A 10660-nucleotide genomic window follows, 5' to 3' on the forward strand; every position below is an offset into this window, starting at 1 on the left:
AAGATCTCGAAGACAAATTTTTGCCTTGGTTTGCATATTGAACATTTAGCAAATGGGATATTTGTTCGTCAGTCAGCTTATACAGGAAAAGTTTTGAAAAGGTTCTATATGCACAACGCACATCCATTAAATATTTCAATGGAAGTCAATTCATTGAATATAAAAAAAGATATATTTCGACTTCGAGACGATAATGGAGAACTTCTTGGTCCTGAAGTATCATATCTTAGTGCAATTGGCAGACTTATCTTGCTAATAATACATGACTAGATATTGCATTTGTTGGGGTTGATGCCCTAAAGTCTCGTGTTCTGTAGTTTGTAAATAGTTTGTACGAACGCTTGTGTTGTATAATATATGATATTTACTTCACATATTGTATTTTTGCTCAGTTGCTTGTTTTATTTGATTTACCAAAAACCAATAAACATAAAATCCTTAGTTATCTATATGTGACTCAAGCATGTATGTGGTGACATACAAGTGGATCATGTCTTGAGTGATAACCAAAATGGTCTGTAGTATATAGATATAGGAGGGAAACCTTATCCTAGTAACACTACGGATGCGGCCTGCTTTGTGGAATGGTCACAAGTATTGTGACTTGTCACAGATGGTCTGATCCTGATAATTCATATTGGGGACATGCGAGCGGGGGCGTCTTATACAAAGAGTTTTATAAGACCTGATCACGAAGTGTTAACGTCTCGTTATATAACACCGTTCATGACAGAAACTTCACTTCACTAGGATGACCATAGGTAACACGACCTCAATCTTAAGTGAGTTGGGAACTCCTGCCATTGAGGGTGGTTCTTTGATTTGTATAGGTGCGAGTGGCCAGGTTGCCGATTCAAAACTATCATTTTAGGGATTCTTCTGATTTGGGAGCTGGGAACTCAACTACACAAGATGAAATTCACTTCTTCCCCGAGGCAGGGGTAAGTAGATAGATAGTTTCCTTAAGGGTTGATTCTGGGGCTTGAACGATGTAGCGCTACACACCTTTTTTTGGCCCAAGAGGTGTTTACACATAGTTGGACTATGTTGTATTATTCTTTAGAGGAATCAGCGGTACTTAAAGAGTGAGATGTAACTACAGGGGCAAAATGGTAATTTGGTCCAGCTGTACTTACGAGCATCTGTGAAAGATCATCATACTCATGATTGGTTATATCCGATGGACACATAAATATATCTGTGGTAAGAAGAGTTTAGCTATTGGTCTTTAGTGGAATGCCTGACAATTAACGAATGGTGGATCTCGTGGCTAAAGAGTTTAGTCAGCTATTCATGGACCATTGGAGCTTCGAGCCACAGGTCCATTAAGTCCCTTGGGTAGCTTGGATAAAGTTGAGAACGAGTGTTTGGGTTAATTTGAAATGTTCAAATTGACAAGAGGAAGTTCAATTATATATGATATAATTGGACTGCTTAATTATTATATATGTTATAATTGGTTAAATGTATGAGATACATTATATTGGAGGAGATTAGATATAAATATATTTTATATCAAATAGAGGATAAAATACTATACTAGATATGTGATATCAAACTATAGGGTAAACATATAATATGGTTATATTTATTATTAATTAATTGGATAATTTTATGATAATTAAGTAAAAAAAAAAACGTTCGGACGTGGGTTAGTGGGGCAGCGTTGGTTATTGTAATCGATGAATTAAAATGAAAATGGTTTTCATTTTGAATTTCCCGTCCCAAAAGAGATAGAGAGAGCGCGCTGGTGAATCATAAACGATCGCTTAAGTAAATTGAGAGCCTATACGATAGTCATTCTCCGCCTAAACGATCGTCCACCTCACGCCTAAACGATCGCACACTAGTTCCTACACGATCGGATAGCTTCCCTAAACGATCGTAGCGTGTGCCGAGTTTACTAAATGATCATATATCATTTCCTAAATGATCGTTCAGTAAAACTTACACGATCGTGTAGTTTCTCCTAAATGATAAACATTTTACTACACGATAGTACCTTTTTGCCTCCCATTTGCTTATCGCCTATATGATCTGGTTTTCCTCCTTCCTCTACCAAATTTACCAAAGACCATGCTTTGGGTTCTCTCTCTGAGAATACCTGTGGCTCTTTTCTGGTGGTGTCATCCCCGTTGCGGTCGTGAGTTTACGGTTGTGCGTGCTGCTGCATTGACGATCAGGTAGAGGTTTTCGCTGCGTTGAGTTCCAAATTTTGAAGACTGTCTTCAACTGGTATGGTAAGTCTCTCCCTTGTTGTATCTTGTTCATGGCATGGCGATAATTACTATTTGTTTGCATAACTGTACGTTTGAATGTATATTGTTGTATTTGGTCACTGTGAAATTGGAGCGATCCGAACGTGCTCATGGAACTCTTCAGTAAGAGATCCTTCAGCATTTTCATTAAATATATTAGCTAGATATAGGTCTTCCCTAACAAAAAATTCATTAGAACGGAATTAAGCATATACTCCGTTATCTCCAAGGAACAATCGATATGAGTCTTTTTTATTCAAATAAATCAAATTTTGATCTAATTGGTTATGCAAATTATGAATATTTATCTTATCCACACAAATATAGATCTCAAACAAGTTATTTGTTCACATGCAGAGGAATTGCTATATCATGGCGATTAGTGAAACATACCATAACGACTACTTGCTCAAATTATACTGAAATTCTTGGAATTCACGAGGCTAGTCGAGAATTTGTATGGATAAGATCAATGACTCGGCACATTTATGAAATATGTGGCTTGTCTTCTAATAAAAATCTTCCAACAATATTATACGAAGACAACACGACTTGCATAACCTAAATCAAAGGAGGATATATTAAAGGTGATGGAATAAAACATATTTCACCGAAGCTTTTCTACACTCATGATTTTGAAGAAAATGACGACATCACTGTACAATAAATTTGTTCGAAGGATACCTGACAGACTTATGTACAAAGACATTATCAACCACAACTTTTGAAAAATTGGTGCACAACATTGGAATGCGACTACTCAGAGATCTTAAGTGATGTTTTTGTGAGGAGGAGTAAATATATTGTATTCTTTTAGGAGTATATATTATATGAAATATGTATTTTTTTTTCCTTCACTAGGGTTTTTTCCCATTGAGAACCCTAGTAAGATTTTAAAGAGACATATTTCATATATGTATGGGCATTGTAGGGGAAGTATTATAAATATTATAATATAGATGATCAATGCTTAGAGTCCTAAAAGCCATGTATCGATCTTCATGTTGTCCATGTGCATTGTAGTTATAATATAGAGTTTTTTCCCATTGAGAACCCTAGTAAGGTTTTAAAGAGACATATTTCATATATGTTTGGGCATCGTAGGGGAAGTATTATAAATATTATAATATAGATGATCAATGCTTAGAATCCTAAAAACCATCTTCATGTTGTCCATGTGCATTGTAGTTATAATATAGAATTTTTTTCCCATTGAGAACCCTAGTAAGGTTTTAAAGAGACATATTTCATATATGTATGGGCATCGTAGGGGAAGTATTATAAATATTATACTATAGATGATCAATGCTTAGAGTCCTAAAAGCCATGTGTCGATCTTCATGTTGTCCATGTGCCTTGTAGTTATAAATGCTTGGTGTCCATGTAAGACCACAGTCTACTTGCCACTTTGCCTACAAATAATGGGATTTAGTGGATCTTGAAAATACACATTTCCGTTGTGCTCCTCAATTTTACAATTTTATATTTTATAAAAAAAATAAAATAAATTCAAGTTTCCTAATAAAAAGTTCTAATATCAAATTATTATTTTATTAACATATTTGAATAGAATGCAGGTCACAAAAAAGCTACTTAGCACATAAAACTCAATCTATTCATCATCGAAATCTAGCTTAATCTTGCAAAACTTTGAATAGTGCATTAACTCTAAGAACCCTCAAATAGTCTTTTTTTAGTACAACAATTATGGAATTGGGATTAATTAAACTCACAATTTTGTGACAATATATTTCTGAATTTTTAATTTTATGACTAATAGGTCTTATAACCTATGCGACATTTTAAATATTGGCAGGTCTACTATACAAAAAAAATGAAAGTGTAAAATTCATTAGACATAAAATTCAAATTTATATCTACTAGATCAATTGCTTTTAAAAAAATTTAAATATATCATAAATCATTCATGGATCTATTATACACAAAATTGAAAAATTTAAGGACTTATTAAAATCTTTTAAAAGTTTATCTAAGAGATGTAAAAACTTAAAAGCTAAGTTTAGAAACTAAACCCGTAATATAATCGATAATACTTTTAACGACATATCAATAATTGATTATAATTTTTTTTTTTCTAAAAAAAACACGTATAGCTATTTCTGTTTTCAGAAAACGCAAGTCATTCAATGCATTTTAATAAAGACGATAGTTTCCAGCCTTGTCTATTTCTTTGCTAATATGTTTTTAAACTACCCTAATCCAAAGAAGGCAAAATGAGCCTTTGGAGGTCTTTTCTCTTCTTTTTGGTGGGAGTTGTTTTAGAATTTAGATGGACCTGTCCTATGCAATATTTGTTCCGGTGTCAACACATAATAGTCTTACACCAATTAGATGGTGTGAACATGGACTCTTCGGGAGTAAAGATTTAATGAGTTGAGAACATCTTAATAATGTGTTATATCCCCAGACCAACAATGCTTTCTTTCAACACATTTTGTTCTTACTCCCATGTTTCTTAATATCACCTAACTAAAATTGCTCCAAGACAAACAAACTTGACTACAAAATTCTTATAATTGAATTACTAGAAAAAGAGTTACACCTTACTTATAATAATAATTATCCATTCTTCTAAACTTTTCTTAACCATACTTCCATATTTTAAAGATCTTTGTCTACTGAACACAATAATATATATAAAACCTAAAATTAAAGTCGAAAGAACTAAAACCGTGTCTACCAATTCATAATCAAAATTGGTATAGTCATAAGAATGAAGGATCATAACGGACAACGATAGCAAACATAATTTAATTATGATCGAAGTTGTTTACTTTGCAACATCCGATATCATTGTCTTCTTAATATTACCATAAAAGAAACAATAATGATAATAGATTCATAATTTTCTTACTGTAACAATATTGTAACGAAACAAATAACATCTCCTAGTAGATCCCACATAATCAACAAACACAATCAGATTGCTCACCTACAACTCTACAATCAAATCGCATTTATTGATTATGGATGTGGTTACGAACCCCATATTAAACAGGAATGGAATCGTATATACCTTTTTTAAAAAACAAATACCTTTTTTAAAATTACTATTGATATAATACGTATTCAAATAAATAATTGTGACCTAGATGAGGAATAATGTTTCTATGAAACACTGGTCGAAAGACTGAGGAAAAATTGTTACTTTAAGATTGTTTGAGAGGCTAGAATGTAATCAAATTACCTGGAATCAAAGTGTTGAAATGCCTGAAATATCAAAGGCGAAACAGGAATGGAATCGTGAAGCATAAAAACTAAGAGAACGGAATGAATTTAATATTACAAATCGAACCCAAAACACTCAATCCAAACATGGATTTTGGATTACATTCCATTCCAAATCCATCTCATTTCCATCTCATTCCGACAACAAACAGCCCTTACTGAGACATCAACTGCGTTCACCCACATGATAAATTCGAACATATCAATTCTAAATTCTAACCAATCCCCTAGAAAATGAAGACGGTATAGATTACTACAAGCTCAAATGCAATTTAAACATATGCTAAATAGTTGGGAAAAACACCGATAAAAAATCTAGTCCTCACTCGTGATCACGAGAAACTCGAACCATTCTTTCACAGATCTTGCACACTCAGACCTGCAAAGATTGAAAAGTAAATGTCAGGTTTCTCTGTCAATATCAATATATATTAGGACCAAATTCATCCTAAGTAATTTTTCAGGTTCAAAATATTATCCTCGTCCACATACTTTGGATTGGAATAATTCCATTTTAGTCCCTATAATTTCAAATATTCAAATTTAATCCACATAATTTCTATAAATCTCAAAATTAGTCCTTTTATGTTGGTTTGAGGCTAATTTTTATAAATCTTCATAAAATAACTATACTAATGTCTATGTTTTTGTAGTACAATAGGGAGGAGTCAAACAATAGACGTCTTGGTCATTAACAAATCTATATGCCAGATGGACTATGATCACTTTGACAATACTAATGTCCATTTAAGAAAAGACAATGAAATTAAAAAAAAAAAAAAAACAAATTGCAGCAAAGAAGTCATGCAAAAATGACTTAACAAAACTAAGGTCAAAGGTTCGATTCCTTCACCATACAAATTGTCAAATAAAAAAGGGACAAACTCGCAACTCTGCCAGATATGATCTAGGTCTGAAGAAGGATGAAACAAAACAGAGAAATCAAGGAAGACAACTTCCAACGCCTCTCAAGAACATTAATTTTTCAACGGATATACTGCCAGATAAAGAACATAAACGTTTTTGGGATTTTCACATCCCAATCAAGGATAAGTGACTGGGAAATGCTATAAGTTCGAAATGTGGCTGGAAGACAAAGATCTTACCAAAGGGTACATACCACCTTAGAGGAGGAGCACAGTCGATCAATCAGGCAAGAAGAAAGGAAGAAAAAGGGAGTCATCAGCAAAATCCGACACGGAAAAGCAAAAAAAGAGGGAGGAACAAAGACATAGAGAACAAGGTAAAATGCACTTGAATTATCAGAAGATAAATAAGATAGAGAGTGAGAATTCGTTGTTAAAAAATAGTAAATCAAAGTGTTGATGTCATATGGAAGCAAACAGAAAGTGCAAAGAAGATATAGAAGGGGTTGAAATGAGTTACGGTCAGAAATGGAAGGATCGAAGAGGTAGTTTTTTGACAGGGTGGAGTTCAACAACAGTAATCGGAAAGGCTGAGTTTGCATCTGGCATACCAAAAGTTAGTTGTCCATTGGGAGGTGTTGGCTTTGGCGGAGGAAACAATGGTTCAATAGCCACAAGTTCCAAAAGAAACGAAGAGAAAAGGATGAGGGAGACCATTGTCGACATCACTGGCAAGGGCGGCCAGAGGCGAATCTTCAAAGAAGACGTCACCTCAAGGGACGTGCAGAGATGGTAGAGGAATTGGCGGCCGACGGTCAAAGAAAAAAGGAAACTAAAGGAAGATGGTGATCGATTAGAGTCCCTCGTCGACGGCAAGAGAAGGTGCAAATGGAGATAAAGAAAATGTTGCAATCAACATTAGCAAAGGAAGAATGGTTGCGATCGAGAGAAAAGAAAATAGATTACGGCAGCATATGGGAGGATAAACGATCGAGTAAAGAAAGTATGATGGCAACCACGTGGTCGAAAAAACGTGGTAGAGGCCGGGAGAAGTCGCATCGGAGGAATGACAAAGAGGTGGTCACCGGTGGTCAGAGGAAGAAGAGGTGGTATGCCCTAAAAATTTCAGTCAAAGGTTGCTGGAGATGGAAGAAGATGAAGGCTGGGAAATGCTATAAGTTTTGTGAAGTGATGGGAAAATTAATCCCTCTCCACATGAAATGTCAGGAGGTGGGACCGGTTGTTGCGAAAGATGCAAATTTAATCTTTGTGGGAATGAATTATCGGCTAGAAGGGCATGAAGAAGTCTGTTTTAGTGGGAATTACCAGCTTTAATTTTGCCTCAGGAGGTGGGCCGATTTTCATGTTGTTCAAATGGAAAAATGGGTAGTGTAAAAAGCTGGAGAAGAAGGAAAGTAGAAAGTGGGCCCATTATATTATTTCTCTAATAAATGGGAAGTGTGCACCAATTAAAAGTGAGTTGTTGGCTGATTTTGGACAGCAAGCTGATTGTGGACCTAGCCCATCAGAGAAGAACCTCAATTACCTTTGCAAATGGTGTGGACATGGGCTCGGTCATGTGCCTATTGAGAAGAAATATAATTCTGGAAGATTTTGTATTCGTGGGCTGCTATATGGGATGAAGCCACAGGAATCATTTGGAGCCCAAGTACGTTTCAAAGCCGAAGGGAAGGAATCATTTTCCAAGATTGAAGAGCAAGCTACTGGGGTTCCATTTTGCTTTTAAAAAATAGGCCCATTTTTGTGATCAAATATTTGTAATCACACCTTGAGGACAAGATGCCTTAAAAGGGCGGGGTAATGTAAGTTACCCATGCGTATATTAGTATAGTAATATAGTAGTAATAATAATAGTAATAGAAGAGAGAGAGAAGAGAAAGAGCCCAATTTTTCGTGATTGTACTTTGTAAAGCACTCCTTGAGGACAAGGTGTCTTCGAAGGGCAGAGTATTTTAAGACCCCTAGTTAGGAATTTGTTGGGATAGAATATTATGATGGTTATTAGTTAGGGCATATTAGTAAATAGTTAGTATGGTGGTTAGTTTTTTTTACTATGAATAGAAGAAGGGTTGGAGAAAGGTCTGAAAAAGTTAGTAGGATTTCCTAATTGGAAATTTGGGAAAGGATTATCTTGTTACTATTTCTTTTAATATTTCAACATATTTTCATGCTTGATTGTTCTTTGAGTCCATTCCTTGTTATTCAGTTTGTTCTTGTTAGGAAGGATCTAACAGATTCCTACGACAGCAGAAGGTTCCCTAAAAAGAGAAAAAAATGTTCCAAGAAATCTCTCCCCCAAGAAGCAAGCCTTATATGCATCTTATCCACCACCAGGTCCCAAAACAGAAGGTTTCTTAGGTCATAATCCAGGGAAAGACAACCTCACATGACTGGCCGTGCCGACAAATCTCACAGCCCACAAATCACACGACTCACAAATCTCTGGACTCCTAAAAAGTCTAAAAGTCCTCAAGTCAAATCCCCCAAAGAAAGGGAATAACATGCCAGCCAAATGATTTTGCCCCCTTCTACACAATCACTAAAAGTAATTTATTCTAGTAGTTAAGCAGATTGAGACTTAGGCAGTTCTACTGTTCTAGAGATTTTCTTCCCTCTCATTTTTTACGTTCGTGAGTGTCAGGGCCAACTTACACACACGTCGACTAATTTTACGGGACAATCTGCCTGACCCTACAACCTTTAAGATGTCAAGGAAACTCATAGGATATTAATTCCTAGGTAGGTAGCCACCATGGATTAAACTTTTGACCTGTTAGTCATTTTACTGAGACTATGTCTCCTTTTTTATCAATAAGCCAACCCATGATGGTTACTTAGGCCGTTCTAGAGAAATATACAAAATTTTGTCAAGGAACCTATGCGAGGAAACAAGAAGCAAATTTGAAGTTATAGAGAAAATTTTCATAAGGGAGAGATTAGTGAGGAAAGCCTATTTATACTAATAGAGAAGTTAGTAAAAGAAAAGGTGTGTTTTTAGAGATTAAGGATCATTTCAGCCAAAATCAGACGATAAAAGCACACATAAGTGTTATTAGTCTATTAGCCTCTTGCTTCAAAATTTATAGTCGTAACAAACAAATTATGAAACACTTTCTATCAAAAAAACAAATTATGAAACACTTTTAATCTATCTAACCATTTAAAGATCTTTACTAACCTACAGTTATAGCCACTTCGAATATATCATTGCAATGTTAGTTATGAAAAAAAGTGAAACTAACCTGGTGGAAGAGATTGCTTCAACTTGTCTGCCTTCTCAGAGTCAAAAACACAAAGAGTATAAAGATATTTGGAGCATCGAACTTTGAACTTCACCACATCTTTGCTCCTCTTAATTTTCACAGAACGAGCATCCTTCCTTCTAGCAGTGAGAAGGAAGTCTTTGATCTCATGAATTTGTTTTGGCTGCATTATTGAAATATGGAACAAAAAGACAAAGTATTGATTAAGCATAAGATATTCAAACGAGAGAGAGCCATGTACACAACAGTGATAGAATTTCAAGAAGAAAATCCACATCTCAAAGAGTTACTCAAATCCGCACAGACCATAACCAAAAAAAATAAAGAACGCCGACATCTGGAGTTGTAATCTAATGAGGATATGCAGAATTATAGCATTGAACAATTACAAGATAGAACAGAGGCTAAATCAGGGCAGATGACAAGTCGGTGACAGCAAACATAAGAAATCAAAAGTGGATTGAATCATGAATGTATTAAGAATGTGAACAATAGAAAAGCAATGAAATTTGGAATTAGAATCTGAGAGGTACCATTTTGGTGGCAGAACTGAGACTGCCGTGTGGTTGCTGATTGTGGAGGCTCAAAACCCTAGCTTTTAGAAGTTATTTATGTGGAGGTTCAAAGGGAAACGAAGAAGAATATGATGCTGGGTTGAAACCCTATTTGGGCCGTCAATTGAGATAAGCCCAATCCAAGAAGGCCCATTTACCTATTTATTGAAAAAAAGGGGAAAATTAAATAAATTTAAGAGAATTTGTGGTAGATGACCAAAAAGTAGGTGCGGTTTTGAAATATGACTATTTTTTTAATTTACTAAATTATGGTAAAATTAAGATTTTGTTTCAATCTCAACAGAAATTTTCTCCTCACCTTTCCGTTATCTCATTTTATGAAAAATGCAACTGAAACTTTTTCACAATCTCTCACTTTCCGAGTTAGGTTTTTAAAAAAGTTCTTTAGTTTAGAATTCATTCACGTTATTTTTTTTAATACTTGAAAT

General features: G+C 34.9%; 1 protein-coding gene across 1 annotated transcript; it reads right to left on the minus strand.

Moving 5' to 3' along the window:
- Positions 1–5537: 5537 nt before the first annotated feature.
- LOC120092543 (large ribosomal subunit protein eL38z/eL38y) lies at positions 5538–10329 on the minus strand. Its single transcript, XM_039050660.2, has 3 exons — positions 10191–10329; positions 9637–9820; positions 5538–5886 (listed from the first exon to the last, which is right to left on the minus strand). Exons 1-3 carry the CDS (start codon positions 10191–10193, stop codon positions 5864–5866), a joined length of 210 nt encoding a protein of 69 aa, XP_038906588.1. The 5' UTR covers positions 10194–10329; the 3' UTR covers positions 5538–5863.
- Between the last annotated feature and the right edge of the window lie 331 nt (positions 10330–10660).

Source organism: Benincasa hispida, chromosome 12, assembly GCF_027475165.1.
Source record: "Benincasa hispida cultivar pf3 chromosome 12, pf3_genome.v1.1, whole genome shotgun sequence".
Classification (NCBI taxonomy): domain Eukaryota; kingdom Viridiplantae; phylum Streptophyta; class Magnoliopsida; order Cucurbitales; family Cucurbitaceae; genus Benincasa; species Benincasa hispida.

Excerpts from the sequence above, each read along its gene's own strand:
- LOC120092543 (XM_039050660.2), bottom strand. Across the intron at positions 5,887-9,636 it reads GAAGCAATCTCTTCCACCAG|GTCTGAGTGTGCAAGATCTG; the intron begins GTTAGTTTCACT and ends CAATCTTTGCAG.